General features: G+C 41.1%; 1 protein-coding gene across 1 annotated transcript in view; it reads right to left on the bottom strand.

The window, feature by feature from the left end:
• The window catches only part of si:ch211-225b11.1 (sodium- and chloride-dependent GABA transporter ine), a 31663-nt gene extending 15444 nt beyond the window's left edge, over positions 1-16219 (bottom strand). The window contains exons 1-2 of the mRNA XM_020490089.2: positions 15267-16219; positions 10765-10899 (exon numbers count right to left, since the gene is read on the bottom strand). Of these exons, the coding sequence (XP_020345678.1) occupies positions 10765-10899; positions 15267-15522 (391 nt within the window). The 5' untranslated portion in view covers positions 15523-16219. The remainder of the gene's footprint in view (positions 1-10764; positions 10900-15266) is intronic.
• Positions 16220-16669: the final 450 nt, after the last annotated feature.

The raw sequence follows: 16669 nt of genomic DNA on the forward strand, positions 1-16669 counted from the left end.
GTCAAAATGAGTTGAATAACAACCCAGGGCTGCAATACTGCCGACGAGGGAGAATTCCGTAGGAGTAGTACAAAACATTACATTTTATGAATTGCGAAATTTTATGTAGTTACATTATGTGAATTGTAAAGTCATGGCTCGACCTCTAAATGTTCAGTTACTGTAAGAATTATTTTGTCAGGTAATTACTAAGAAAAAGCAGATAAAAGCAAATACCTCCGTTTACGAATATAAAGTTAGCTTGACCTTGCCCTACCACATGTAACGTCGTTCTCCGTTTGTCGAAAGAGAGTCGGACCGAAATGCAGCGTGGTGGTTACTCATGTTCTTTAATGGAAAAAATGACGATACATGAAATAACTAAATAAATACAAAAACAACAAACGGAACGTGAAACTTATTACAGCCTATCTGGTGAACACTACACAGAGACAGGAACAATCACCCACGAAAGACAAAGCGAAACTCAGGCTACCTAAATACGGTTCCCAATCAGAGGCAACGAGAATCACCTGACAGCTGATTGAGAACCGCCTCAGGCAGCCAAGCCTATACAACACCCCTAATCAGCCGCGATCCCAAATACTACAACCCAATACGAAATACAATAACATAAACCCCTGTCACACCCTGGCCTGACCAAATATATAACGAAAACACAATACAATGACCAAGGCGTGACACCACATTCTGTAGTCATGTCTCAATCTTTCACTGCAGCATTGATACAATCTCTGTCTTACTATTGGGACACATTTTTGGGCTAATCTTGCCAGCCACTAAACTAATTGGCAGGGTTTATGATTTCAGAAACAAAAGCTCTTCTGATCCAATGCTACACGTACATCTATTAATCCATTGTGTTAAACTTAACCTTTTCATGACCAAAGTTTCCCTGTGTAGATTCTGCTACTGCACCTGTAAAGCTAAGTCATGGTGAAGTCACCTGACATGCCTGTGATACCGCCAACAACAAAATGGACACACAGGTTCTTATGATTAAGAAGAACTGGTTCCATCTGGTAATAAAATAAATCAGTGTTTTGTTTGTGCATATAAATCCACACAAACATACTTAAACAAGGACACATGGACACACAACCAAAAAAAGTATTAATTCCAAAGCAAAACACAAAATGTTATCAGTCGTTGCTAGCAGCAATCAGGTAAGCTGAGCCCCACCCTGTCCCCATAGGAGTAAACACCCCCCACTCAAACCCAAACCCTCTGACGACTTAGAAGACACATCTCAGGGACACCAGGATACCAAACAGACAATCAGCCAAAACACAGTATAAACAAGGCCTCTCAAAAGAGAAAACAAATCAAAGCAAAGCTTCGTCTTTTTAATAATAAAATATTTTTTTTTTTAAATATGCCCCTAAACCAGAAGGTTTTTAGAAGTAATAAAGCATTTTGCAGAAGAGCCGTCAGCTCAGTTTTAGCTGTTGTGAAACGGAAGAAAACCAGACGTAGTTGTATAGAATGTGAGCTTATGAGTTTGGTGTATGATAAATTCATCACTGCCATGTGGAATGGGATTTGTAAGAGTCACATTAGGAATTAATAGGAATGTGCTGCATTCTGTATCCAAGCTCAACCCCCAAAATCACATTACAAATACAACCCACAGATAAAGATACAATGGTGGGTCATGAGAGGAATAGGAGGATTTTTACCATGATACATTCATATACTATTAAGTAATTACACTGTAGGACATCAGTCCAGTGTTTAAATTGTTTTTATTTAACAGAGGAGTGATGTGTATCACAGTGTGACATAGTAATATCAACCAAACAAATATACAGAAAGAACTACCTGCTTTTGTCCCCTGCTTAGCACAGAGCCATTACCAGTCTGAAATGAGCGATAAATCAAGGGGCGGAACCATACGCTTTGACCGGGTAGACTATCTCTGTCTTTGAGGAGATAAAAACTATGGAGAAAAGTCTTCAGTTAGAACAGGTGACCTTATTGATTCAACCCCAAGAGTCAATGGATGTTGATGGCTGGGCTCTTGTACATTGGAGGGAGCATTACGTGACTGATATTGTTCTGTAGTCAGAGGCCATTCGGTGTTCAAAAGGAATTTGAGTGAAAAAAAAGAATTATTGAGTATGACTTAAACAAAATACAACTCACTATTTAGAAAGTTTAATACTTAAGTGTGCCTCCTGGACTGCAGAACAAGATCCAGGCAGAAAGTTTGAAATCTTTAACTTAGATGGAAAATAGTGCCCTGCAGCAGACACTAGAAAGAGAACATACTATGCTCTCATCTCTCATGTGATAAGTAAAACACTGAAGACATTTGTTTAGAGCCACTGATCCTAAGCTAATTTGATGTGTTAAGGGTGGGGGGGGTTCTAAGAGGTGCTCATGAAAACAATGTGAATTTCGATCAAGACAAATATTGTGGATATCAAGAACATATGCTGAATCACCCATACTTGATTCCAAATTTAGATTTGAATTGGCTGCTGTTATTCAGAATGTACTACATTTCACTCCTTGAGTAATTTGAACATGTGTGCGCGTCAGCTCAAAAACAAAAGCCCCCAACTGATTTAAATTTCAATCAAATTACGCCTTCCAGAAAAGCAGGGCCAAATAATTGGAGACTAATTGAGGTACTAAAATTGACATTGTACAAGGTCTCAGCCAACAACAAATCTGAAATAATTTGGTTTTGTGACAGACAGAATTGTATATTCAATAAAATATCAATCACACTCAATACAATGCACATAATTGATTAAACAAGCAGACACAGGCGGTTCTCAGGATAATGTGCTCCTATTACCACAGTCCAGCAAAATGACAAATGAGTGCTTTCAGAGTCACAACCCAGATAAAGTACACATCCCTGTAATTCAAAAAGGCCAAACCATAATGAACAAATAAAACACTTAATTTGAATGATTTGTCATGAAGGAAGTGTAATTGTTACAATGTTGAAAACAGAGTAATCCACTACTTTCTTGGTGTGCACAAACTGACTCCTAACCTGGCCATCTGTGGAGATATGGGTTGGGAACTAGATTATGTGTGGTTAGGCAAAACAATGGACATGGAACAGACTGATGAATATGCAAGTGTTCCCAGCCCACCCCCTTGGGTTATCACACATACACTACATACCAAAAGTATGTGGACACCTGCTTGTCAAACATCCATTCCCAAATATGTGCATTAATATGGAGTTGGTCCCCACTTTGATACTATAAAAGGCTCCACTCTTGGCTCCACTCTTCTGGGAAGGCTTCCCACTAGATGTTGGAATATTGCTGCAGGGACTTGCTTCCATTCAGTCACAAGAGCATTAGTGAGGTCTGACACTGATGTTGGGCAATTACGCCAGGCCCGCAGTCGCCGTTCCAATACATCCAAAAGGTGTTCGATGGGATTGAGGTCAGGGCTCTGTGCAGGCCAGTCAAGTTCTTCCACACCAATCTCGACAAACCATTTCTGTATGGACCTCGCTTTGTGCATGGGGGTATTGTCATGCTGAAACAGGAAAGGGCCTTTCCCAAACTGTTGCTACAAAGTTTGAAGCACAGAATCATCTAGAATGTCATTGTATGCTATAGCATTAAGATTTCCCTTCACTGGCACTAAGGGGCCTAGCACGAACCATTATACCTCTTCCACCGAAACCGCCAAACCCAGATTTGTCCGTTGGACTGCCAGATGGTGAAGCGTGATTCATCACTCCAGAGAACGCGTTTCCACTGCTCCAGAGTCCAATGGTGGTGAGCTTTACACCACTCCAGCCGACACTTGGCATTGTGCATGGTGAACTTAAGCTCGTGTGAGGCTGCTCGGCAATGGAAACCCATTTCATGAAGCTCCCGACGAACCGTTCTTGTGCGGACATTGCTTCCAGAGGCATTTTGGAACTCTGTAGTGAGTGTTGCAACCAAGGACCGACGATTTTTACGTGCTACGCGCTTCAGCACTCTGCAGTCCATTTCTGTGAGCTTGTGTGGCCTACCACTTCACAGCTGAGCCGTTGTTGCTCATAAATATTTCCACTTCATAATAACAGCACTTACAGTTGACCGAAGCAGCTCTAGCAGGGCAGAAATTTGATGAACTGACTTGTTGGAAAGTTGGCATCCTCTGACGGTGCCACATTGAAATCCACTGAGCTCTTCAGTAAGGCCATTCTACTGACAATGTTAGTATATGGAGATTGCATAGCTATATGCTTGATTTTATACACCTGTCAGCAACGGGTCCACAAAAGGGGTGTCCATATACTTTGGTGTGTATATAGTGTAGATGTGACTCCCTAGAGGATGTTGGCTGGTTTGATCTGATATCATAGTTTTATTACCTTTGGTTTGGTCAACAATTTGATTTTGAATACAAACAAGTCAGAACTGGTATAAATAGAATGAAGGTCTGTTGTTTGCCCTCTTATCCTGTAAACTGTCCATGGAGGAAGGTTGTATGATCAATTCTCATTTCCTAGTAGGCATCTCTTTGTACATTCTTTGCTATGTTAAAATGTCAGTATTGCTCTGTATCTTAAGCTTTATGCCTTTGTGAATCCATTCATTCTACAACATTAAATAATACTTGCGTTTTGCATTCGCTTCTCATGACCATTCCTTGATCTTAGTCAGCTAAAAACGCACAATACTTGAATGCACATGGTTTTACTATAATCACATCAAATTGTATGTGTCACATGCTTCGTTAACAATAGGTATAGACTAACAGTGAAATGCTTACTTACGGGCCTCTCCCAACAGTGCAGAAATAAAGGATAAATTAATATCAAATGGAGTCAATCAGGTCTATCAATTGTAGATCGTTAAATATTATTGATCACTACACTAACAAGTGGGCTACACATTGTTACTGCATGCATGGTATAGTGTAAATACTCATGAGTGGGAGTTGACTGCATTCTTTTTCTAATCTTTTATTCTGTGAAGTCCAAACCCAGTAGGCTAACCGTCCAATGCATAATGTGTAAATAACTGATGTCAACAAAAGGTGTAGCATATTTTTAAGACCCAATTTTGAGTCGTGTCGGAGTACGATTACTTGCACAGTAATAATTTGATTTTAAAACAGATTGTCAAGAGGCAGATTATGCAAAAGTCACATATACCTTAACTTAAAAATCGGCGTAAAGTCAAAATTTAAGAATACGCCAATTAAAACACCTGGTTCTGAGCAATCTTTCAAATAATTAGAACAAGTAAACACCTTACAATAGGCGTTACAGCTATTTGATCTGCGCATATGTGCTAGCACCAGCCGAGCGAGCCTCCCTCTTTAGCGCGAGTGAAGTGCATTCGGCACAACTGAATGCCCTCAAAGTACTCACACCCCTCGACTTTTTCCACATTTTGTTGTGTTACAACCTGAATTTAAAATGTATTAAATTGAGATATTTTTGTTACTGGTCTACACACAATACGGCATAATGTGAAAATGGAATTAAGTTTTGCACATTTTATGAAAATGAAAAGCTGAAATGAGTCAAGTATTCAAGCCCTTTGTTATGGAAAGCCTAAATAAGATCAGGAGTAAAAATGTGCTTAACAAGTCACATAAGTTGCAGGGACTCACTGTGTGCAATAATTTAGTTCAACATGATTTTTGAATGACTACCTCATCTCTATAACCCACACATACAGATAATTGTACGGTCACGCAGTCGAGCAGTGAATTTCAACCAAAGATTCAACCACAAAAGGCCAGGGAGGTTTTCCAATGCCTCGCAAAGAAGGGACTCGTTCAGCTGTATTGGATGTTCCAAATTGTGTCCAAAAGAGGCAAGCTTTTAGGTGAATTTTCTTTTGAGAAAGACTATTCAAGCCCTCCAATGGGACGCTCTTCCCTTGGTCATTCTCCACCTTTTGATGTTGCTATTAATCTCCAGTTGTTGCCCACATTTTTTTTTTTAAAGGATCCTGATCTATTTTTTACGTTATTTGAACAGAGACTCTCGGGCTTGGCCTGATGCAGACCGAACTTTGATGCTTCAGTGTGTTTTGACCGGTAAGGCTCACTCATCTCTTAGCGCTACACATAGTGCCGATTATGTAAAAGGTTGCTGTCCTGCATGCTTACGAGTTGGTCTCTGAAGCGTATAGATAGCGTTTCAGAACGTTGCAGAAATTTAAAACCTGTTGCATTAGCTGGGCCTGTCCCTGATGTTAATCCTGTTGCGCAAGCGCAAGAATTGTCCAAACCTTTTAGTACTGATTATTCGCCGTTTGTTTCACTATTGGGAAGTGATGTAAAGATTCTGTGAGACACTGGTGCCTCAATCGTTTGTTTTGGAGACTGTTCTGCCTTTTTCTATGGAGACAGATACAGGAACCAGTGTCCTGATTCAAGGGATAGGTGTGAATACATTGTCTGTACCCTTGCAGAAAGTCCAACTTATATCTGACCTAGCGCAAGGTGAGGTTTCCCTTGGTGTGTCCCTGTATTCCCGTTGACAGTGTTCATGTGATTTTGGGTAACAACTTAGCCGGTAGTCGTGTCTCCTCTGGTGGTTTCTATTACCCATCCCATATAGGGATTATCGATGAAAACGTACAGAGATTCCAGGAGGTATTCTCTGCATGCGCCGTGACTCATGCTATGAGCCGTGCTGACACTACGGTCAAAACTAAACTTACACAACACATTGCCGAACAGTTTGATAATCCGTTAAATGATTTACCTTTGCCTATGTCCTGTAGTGATCTTGTAATGGAGTAGTCCACTGATCCTACCTTAAAAAAGGTTTATTTGATCAAGTACTTCCGGTTGAGGTGGTAAGGAGTGCTGCCCAGGGTTACTACATTCAAGATCAGTTGTTGGTGAGGAAATGAACGCCTCACAGCAAAGGTTTTGTGGGTGACACTATTATTCCTTCTAAGCTTTGAGATCTAGTTTTGAAAACGTCTCATGACGTTTCTGGTCACTTAGGGCTTAGTAAAACCTATGATCGAATTTTGTGGCCTCGCCAGCTGACTGGGAAGCCTAATCAGATGTTAAGGCCAGTCCCGCTACAACCTATTCCTGTTACAGGCCAGTCCCGCTACAACCTATTCCTGTTACAGGCCAGCCATTTCAGCATTTGATTATTTATTGTGTTGGACCCTTACCCTATTCTAAAGCTGGTAGCACCCGGACCCTGATGGTATTTTGCAGGGTAGGTTGATGAATTCAGAGTCCCTTGCAAACTTTTTGTTGTTGGGTTTGTTGGGTCACATGTCTGATGATTGTCAAGCAGAGTTAACTGATTTGATCACTGAGTTTGTCTGTTTGCCGACACCTTCTCGTACACATTTGGTAGTGCATGATATTGTTGGGATTGTTGTCCCCATTAAACAACGTTTCTATTGTGTCTCATTGGAGAAGCTACGTCACTTGGACTCAGGGATTGAGTACATGCTAGTTAATGATATCGCTGTACCATCATTCTCCAGTTAGGCCTCCCTGTGTCTCTTGGTGAGCAAGCCAGATGGTTCTCTTAGATTTTGCACTGACTACCGTAAGGTTAGTGTGACAAAACCGGACTGTTACCCACTCCCACGGATGGAAGATTTACTGGCAGGTGCCTTTGTCATCAAAAGCTTGTGAAATATCTGCTTTTATTACTCCTTCAGGTCTTTTCTCCTATACAGACATGAGTCATACGCAACGCTCCTGCTACGTTTCAGCGTCTTATGAATAGGGTGATCTCTGGCCTTGAAGGCTGTGCTGTTTATCTAGATGATGTGGTTGTTTATAGTGACACTTGGGAGCGACATCTGGTGCGGATACGTACTCTGAGCGTTTGGCTGAGGCCTGTCTCACTGGGAACTTAGCCAAATGTGAGATTCCCCAGGCAACAGTGATCTACCTCGGCAGAGTGGTCGGGCAGGGTCTTGTTCTCCTGGTGCAGGCTAAAGTGGCCGCTATCGATCGGTTTCCACCACCCACAAGGAGCTGCAACGCTTCCTAGGTATGGCTGGGTATTTTGCTGCAACTGCTCCACAGTTGTAGCACCTCTGATCTATTGAAGAAGGCTGATTTCATCTGGTCTTCCTGCTGTCAGAGTGCTTTTCAAAATGTGAAACTGCTTCTTAGCTCTGACCCTGTGTTGGCTGCCCCACGATTGGAACAGCCTTTCAGCCTATATATGGATGCCAGTAATGTGGAGGCAGGTGCAGTGTTGCTTCAAGCAGATGAAGGAGGTGTTGAACATCCTGTTAGCCATTTCTCCTGAAAGTTTAACAGCTATCAGTTGAATTATTCAGTGGGGGAGAAGGAGGCCCTTGCCTTAATCTGGGCGTTGCAGCATTTTGAGGTATATGCGGGGTTGGGTGTGGTCCCTATTGTGGTTAACACTGACCACAACGCCCTTACTTTCGCAGGATTATGCACTTATGTTTGTTCCTGCAGGCGTTCCATTTGGATGTACGACATGTAAAAGGTGTAGATAATGTAGTGGTTGATGAGCTTTCCCGTGCACCACTTCAGTCAATCTTTGGACACCTTTGTTGCGTTTGTTTTTCTTTTCGGTTGGTGGTCTGTACAGGGTTTATTTTGTCCTTCCCGTTGCTCTGGCTTCTGCTCTCCTGTCACCATTTCTTTCTCTTAAATTGTTTCTTCCGGGTACCGTGGTGGCGGACGTTGGATGGGGGGGGGGGGGGTCAATTTGGTTGGATTGGTGTCATGGGCACCTGGTGGGCCTCTTACCTTTATGGTATGTATAGTATTTTGTGTCTGAACCTTTATTATTTATGGTTTTTGATCAGTTTTAATTGTGGGTTTTGTTTTCGGGGTTTCGTTAGTCCCCAATTTTTATGGGAGGGGGTGTTACGTCCCCCTCCCGCCTTCTCTGTGTTTCTGCTTTTATTTGCGGAGGGGACAGGTGGAGCTGATTGGGTTGTTAAGGTGACAAGTTGCACCTGGGTTTGGGATCAACTAGGAGATAAAAGTTCCTGGTGCCCAGTCGTGGCTCTCTCTCTACACAAGCACCATTTTGCTTTGTGATCTGGTTGATTATGTTTTTTGATTAGGTGCACCCTTCAACACTTACACACATTTTACCTTCATCCATGCATCTCCATTACATCCCTCACATGCCTACTTTCACACATCACAGGTTAGTTTTCCTTTGTGGTTTTATACTTGGTTCGGGATTTATTAATAAATATTTTTGTTACTCCTTAACTGCCAACGTGTGGACTCCCTTGTTTGTCACCATCTATTGGTAGATAGGTAAAGATGTAAAATACACTGAATATCCCTTTGAGCATGGTGAAGTTATTGATTGCACTTTGGATGGTGTATCAATACACTCAGTCACTAAAAAGATACAGGCATCCTTCTTAACTCAGTTGCCGGAGAGTAAAGAAACTGCTCATGAGGCCAATGGTGTGACTTTAAAACAGTTACATAGCTTCTCATATCTCAGCCATTAAACTGAGGGGGGGGGGGGGGGGGGGGGAAATCAACAACATTGTAGTTACTCTACAACACTAACCTAATTGACAGAGTGAAAAGAAGGAAGCCTGTACAGAATACAAATATTCCAAAACATGCATCCTGTTTGCAACAAGGCACAAGTATTACTGCAAAAAAAGTGGCAAAGCAATTCACTTTTTGTCCTGAATACAAAGTGTTACTTTTGGGGTAAATCCAATACAACACATTACCGAGTACCACTCTCCCCATTTTCAAGCATAGTAGTGGCTGCATCATGTTATTGGTATGCTTGTAATCGTTAAGGACTGAGGAATTTCTCAGGATTAAAAAAAAAACTGAAAGGAGCTAAGAACAAGTAAACTCTTAGAGGAAAGCCTGGTTCAGTCTGCTTTCCACCAGACACTGGGAGATGAATTCACCTTTCAGTAGGACAATAACCTAAAACCTAAGGCCAAATCTACACTGGAGTTGCTTACCAAGAAGACAGTGAATGTCCCAAGTGGCCAAGTTACAGTTTTGACCTAAATCCTCTTGAAAATCTATAACAAGACCTGAAAATGGTTGTCTAGCAATGATCAATAACCAATTTGACAGAGCTTGAAGAATTTTGAAAATAATCAAATGGACAAATGGTGGAAAGTTCTTTGATATTTCTGTATTTCATTTTCAATACATTTACAAAAATGTCCAACATATTTTCACTTTGTCATTATGGGGTAGTATGTGTAGATTGATGAAGGAAAAAAATTATTGAATCCATTTTCAATAGCACAACAAAATGTGGAATAAGTCAAGGGATAGGAATACTGAAGGCACTGTATGAATCTTAGAAGTAGTTTTCACATACAAACTTTACATGTCTGAACTCAGAATCAAATATGCTTCCCAAAAATAACATTTATTCTGCATTTATCAGAGCGCCATCAGGTAGCTTGATTTCAGATGTGTACGTGTAAACAGGATTATTTGGGAAATCGGTGTAATCAAACTATTTTATTAAATCTGACCAGACTATAATCGCATTACCGGGTGCATGTAACCATGCTCAATGTTGAGTGACACCGGAACCTGATAAGACAGTTTATTTATCCCTTCCCCTTTTGAACAGTGGCAAACTGAGCCTCCATGTGTTAATCCCTTTACCTCTGCCAAGTAGGCCTATTGTTTGTATGCACTTATTAAAACACCATTGCCTCTTTGCTGGACTGTTCCACGTTGACTAAAAACAAACAGGAAATGGTAGCTAAATGCTTAATAAAACCAGCCTGTGGCTGTTCTTGCACACAATGTGAGGCCTTGGTAAACAATAAGCCTGTGGATATCACTCACCTTTGAACAAGGGGCAGATTTTGGCTAGAGCGTGCACTGGTCCCAGTCGGGTATACTGCCCAATGGCAAACTCCATGAAGAGCAGGGGGATTCCACACAGAAACAGCATGAGAAAGTAAGGAATGAGGAAGGCACCTAAAAGAAGGAAGTGAAGGACACAAATAGATTAGTAATATAAGAACAGTAAAATCCTTTTCTTGATTAATTTGTGAGTCATTACAGACGACCGTGAATCTGTTCCACGGTTGTGACTAGATGAAGAACAGCGACCGGAAGATACTTTTCGTAGCAGGTTAGGAGAGCATTTTAGCTAACCCTAACCCTTTTCCTAACCTTCACCTAATTCTCCTAACCTGCTGCTTAAGTTCTAAGATGCTACGAAAGTCTCTTCCGGTCTCGTAGACAAAACCTGTTCCGCAGGCGCTAGTTAGAAAAATTAACCAGAAGTGATCATTAGTTTAGAGAAGACAAAGGACCAAGCTAGAAATCATATCAGATGACAGTAAATACACTATACAGTGCTTTCAGATAGTCAAGGGGTGTGAGTACTTTATCCAATTTTTAAAAACGTTTTATAGCCTTATTCTAAAATTGATTTAACTGTTTATTCCTCCAGAGATGTTAGATCAGGTTCAAGTCTGTGCTCTGGCTGGGCCACTCAAGGACATTCAGACTTGTCCCAAAACCACTCCTGCGTTGTCTTGGCTGTGTGCTTAGGGTTATTGTCCTATTAGAAGGTAAACATTCAACCCAGTCTAAGGTCCTGAGTGCTCTGGAGCAGGTTTTCATCAAGAATCTCTCTGTACTTTGCCTCGTTCATCTTTGCCTCGATATGGACTAGTCTCCCAGTCCCTGCCGCTGACAAATATCCCCACAGCATGGTGCTGCCACAAACATGCCAAAGAGTTCAATTTTGGTTTCATCAGACCAGAGAATTGTGTTTCTCATGGTCTGAGAGCCTTTAGGCAAACTCCAAGTGGGCTGTCATGTGCCTTTTACTGAGGAGTGGCTTCCGTCTGGCCACTACCATAAAGGCCTGATTGGTGTAGTGCTGCAGAGATGGTTGTCCTTTCGGGAGGTTCTCCCATATGACAACTAGCTAAACACTAAGAAGGATGAATAGACAACACATGGTGTCTTACTATAATGAGTGTCTAATTTCCCAACGTTACAACTAGGATAGTCATTACAGCAGTATACTTGTTTCAAGCCCTCCGGTGAGGGAATGAGATACAGGCTCCTCATTGTAATTTTGACGGGTGTGATCTGATTTTGAAGTCGCAGACAGGGCTACCTCATCCCGAACCCGACTCATGTCCGCTACATTCAACCCCCTCCTCTGAACACTGGTCTCACGTGGGAGAAATCCCCGTCTTGACCATTAGACCAAGAGGGCTCCCCCATCAAGAGACCCTCATGTCTGCTACATAATCTGGGATGTGAATGAATGACAGGAATTTAGTGCCTGAGCAAACCAGTGTGACGTGTCTGTCAAGGTAGCACCTTTCTGTTATACAGTGAGGTCCGTGGCAAGGTTTATTAACAAAAAGACACCATCCCTGAACTTTGACTTTGGGGTTAGGGAAGCTATTGGAACCCCCATGGCAAGGCAGAAGAGGGCAACGCATGCTGAACGTGGAACGAAAGAGCTCTGTTTGATTTTGAGAGGGTTTTCTTGAAAATAAATTGTAGCCTACGTTGCTACCATGACAAAGACCAAAGCCGGTGGGAGTACCATGTCAAGTGTTATGGTTGCAGCGTCACCTATTAAGGCCTATTGTTTTAGGATGTTGCTATTGGCCACCAAGTGCTAAGTCAGTATCTAGATCATGTGTGTGAAATGCTTGATAGTGTGTGTGATGTTAACAGAGTTCCAGTCAGTATCAGAGTGGGTGATTAACAATAACATGGTCTTAAATACATCTAAAATGATAAGCAATGTATTTGGTTCAAAACATTTTCTAAGACCGAAACCTCAACTGGAGTTGTGTATAAAGGGTGAGACCAGTTATCATAGTTAAGCCATATTGACAACGTTGTTGTGAAGAGGAGGAGTATGTCTGTTATAAAAAGATATTCTGCGTTTGACACAAATCAACTGTACTAGTTGTTCAGGCTCTGGTCTTGTCCCATCTTGATTACTGTCCGGTAATATGGTCAAGTGCAGCAAAGAAAGATCTAGCAAAAATGCAGCTAGCTCAAAACAGAGTAGCACGCCTTGCCCTTTACTGCACATACAGAACTAACATCAACAACATGCATGCCAGGCTTTCATTTTTTTAGGGTTTACGAGAGATTAACTGATTCTCTTGTAGTTTGCATAATAAAATAACATTCAGCTCAGACACACAAACAGGGGTCTCTTCACAATCCCCAAGTTCAAAATGAATTCACGACAACACACAGTTCTATACACGGCCATGTTAGCATGGAACTCCCTTCCATCTCCAATTACTCAAGCAAACAACAAAATTACCATTAAAAACAATTAAACAACATTTAATGGAATGGTGGGGACACGCACACACACACACACACATTACACAATATTTGTTGTTGTATGTACTATTTTTTGTTGTTGTATATCATTGCATTTTACATTTCTGTGACTGTCCTTGTCTATCAGCTGTGTTTTGTTACTTGTCATGTTTGTGTGGACCCCAGGATGCTGCTGCTTCGGCAAAAGATAACGGGGATCGAATAAACTATAAAACAGGGAAATACAACAGAACACAATCATCAGTGTCTGTTGTTGAGGCTTTTGTTGTTTTGCTGTGTCATTCTTGATTGGACTTCATCTCAGCTAGATCTCAACTGTGCCAGACAAGCCAAAGCAATGCAAAGTCATGACATTAAACAAATATAAAACCAGTGATGCCATTGAAACAAATTGCTTGGTCATCGTTGTGTACTTGTGTCCTCCTCACAATTATAGTTAACTATCATAATAATTTACCTGGCGGTTAATTTTCAGCATGGAACATACTACTTCTGATGTACTTATGTGTGTCTTGTTTCAGGACCTTTATCACCTTGTTAATTACTGTCAGTTATGGTCAAGGTTTTTTGTTGTTGTTGCAAAAACAGGAAAACCCCAAACGGTTGGCCAAGAACTAACTTTTCAAAATCTCTTTTGTTCCTCTGTGGCACAATTTCAACTCATAGATCAGAAGTCTAGAACGTGAGAGTGGTGCAGTGAGTTATACTGGATTACAACCATTGGTTTCTTCTCCCCAAAAAATGTACATAGAAAAGTTGCCTCTTGGCTCTTTCAAGAAGTCCACTTCATAACATCAAAGTTAATTCCAACCTGACGTAGCCTTGGCGTAGTTCAGCTAAATCCGATTCTAAAGACATGCAAGTAAGATTAGATCTGCAAGTAAGATTAGATCTGCAAGTAAGATTAGATCAGCACGAAGTGGGTAAAATGGCATACATCCATCTAGAAACAAACATCCAACATCAATAAAAGTCGACATCTGCGCTCCTGCTGAAATATAATTAGCATCATAAAAAAATCCCCATAAAAATGTGTCAGTTTTAGCTAGAAATATGTTTTTTTTTGTATTGGATGCGTCTCAATCCACTGTATCCGCCGATGTTGCACTTCACACATCTGCAGTGAAAGGTGACAGAGCTAGAACAGTGTTTGTCAGACCATGAGACATCCCAAAAAACAGTCTTCTCACAAAATCGTCTGTAGCATCCGAACGGTTTGGCCAACAAACTATTACCCTTCTATGGAAAGATGACGCTCTCAAACACGATGGTGTTTTGCTATACAACCCCCACAAGCATCTTGGGACACATCTGAAGTTGGTACAACTGATCTACCAACTTCTCACTGTAGCAGAACAAACTGTTTGTTCTACACACTAATATGACCCTCTCTGGAAAAGTGAGACTCTCACAAACGTGTTGGTTGTTTAGCTCTAGGACACCTACAGACCTCCCAAGACTTGTCTGTATGTTCACCGGTACCAGTTGGAAACAATAACGGAAGTTAATATGGAGACTGTTTAGTGACAAAAATAAGGAGTTAAATACATGTAAAAGAAAATGTGATAAAAGTCTAAGCCCCAGTTAGACAGGGCTTTGACTGTAATGGGTTAAACAATGAATACATTCTCTTTATTCTGAAAGCAAGTCCTTGTTTAATTGTGAAAACTCTCATCTCTGTTTGAGGGTCATTGTTCAACCAAAGGCACTTACATGTGGCTCATGAAGGTTAGCCTACAGGGTTGCAAACATATGGCATGTGCCTAAACTGGTTCAGTAATTAGACTGGTTTATAAATTAAACAAACCCCCCCAAAAAATCGTCCTGCACCCGCATTCTGTATTTACATTTCCACATGTTCATTATGACTTATGCATAATAGCAGTATGGAACGCACCCACTTTAAATCTAGATTATTGACATTACCCCTCTCCTTCCGTTGTTCTGACAGTATTTTATAGATAATGGACCCAAAGACTCAACAATAGCCTACATGTGCTTACCTCCACCGCTCCTGTAGCAGAGGTATGGAAACCGCCACACGTTCCCAAGTCCAACCGCGTATCCCACCGATGCAAGGACAAACTCAATGCGGCGACCCCAGATGGCTCTTTCTGCAGTCACGTGCCCCACTTTCTTTGGTAACATACCCTCTACGTTTAAGGGTGCTTTCAGAGCGATACTCGTCTCCTCTTTGTATAACCCATGACGAATTGATAGTTTGGTTGTGGATGCTGCATTTTCGGACCCCACTCCCATTTTAACTTGTAGGCTAGTACTCTTTAACTCCCACCAAACAATTTCAATTACGATATGGGCTATTATGCTACTATTACTAAACAGATATCACTCCAATTTACACATACGCTAAATGTGACGAAAACCTGTATTTCATAACCGTTATTCTGCATATTATGACAAAGCATAGACCAAGAAATTGATAAGACACACGACTAAGATATGTCTAAGTCAATTAAAGACAATCCCGACAACTAAATTCCTTATGAAACACAATTGTATTGCAAGTAGCTTAAAGTCTATGACGTGCGCTATCTAGACTGTAGGCATCAGACATCTCATTCAATAACTGCCTGACATATAACAAGATAAAATGTCCCGAACAACTCTTAATTAACATGCAGACTAATATGCCCTAAACTCCCGGTAACCCACCGCAACATTAACCTGCAAGTTATCATACTACCTGCTTATGTCCCATCAGTGTTACACAAAAAAATGTTCGGTAACCCGCCCCCACGTGCCGTAATTTTCCGTTAGCGACATTGTATAATAATATGGTTTTGTTTCCGCCCCTACAATTGGAGTCGTTGTCCCAAAATCGAAAATGCAGTCGGTCTGCTTATTACCGCTTGGACAAATTTTGACGAAAATAGACCCTTTCGTTCGCCTCTTCCTCTCTGGTAGCGATGACCTTCTGACGAGCGCGAATATGATGTCCGATGTAGCCCCACCCTTCATCCAAAGTCTCTGTCTTATTGGCGCTGAAGGTCTTAGTGTTACGTGTTATAATACCACCTAGGACTAACTCAACTGTCCTTTGTAAATTATTTAAGTATACTTGTATTCACATTTTGTATCGATTTATTATTGTAATACAAATAAATGAACTAAAATAGAAAACATTTTCAGTGGAAGAGAAAACAGATGCACACTTCATTACAATCCATGACTCAAATCAATTCCCCTGTATGAAGACATATCATCAGATGTACTTCCAACGACTGTTCGAATTGGCCTACTGTTAAAGCTAGAGTCCTTAACTGAAACAATAACAGACACAACCCGCCTCAGTTTTGATGGGCCTTGAGAACTCTCAAATTAATAGATGCAAGGACTGACCCTCCACGATATCAAAATGATAGTTTTAACCATGTTTTGAGGCTAT

This window comes from Oncorhynchus kisutch, linkage group LG8 (genome assembly GCF_002021735.2).
Source record: "Oncorhynchus kisutch isolate 150728-3 linkage group LG8, Okis_V2, whole genome shotgun sequence".
NCBI lineage: Eukaryota > Metazoa > Chordata > Actinopteri > Salmoniformes > Salmonidae > Oncorhynchus > Oncorhynchus kisutch.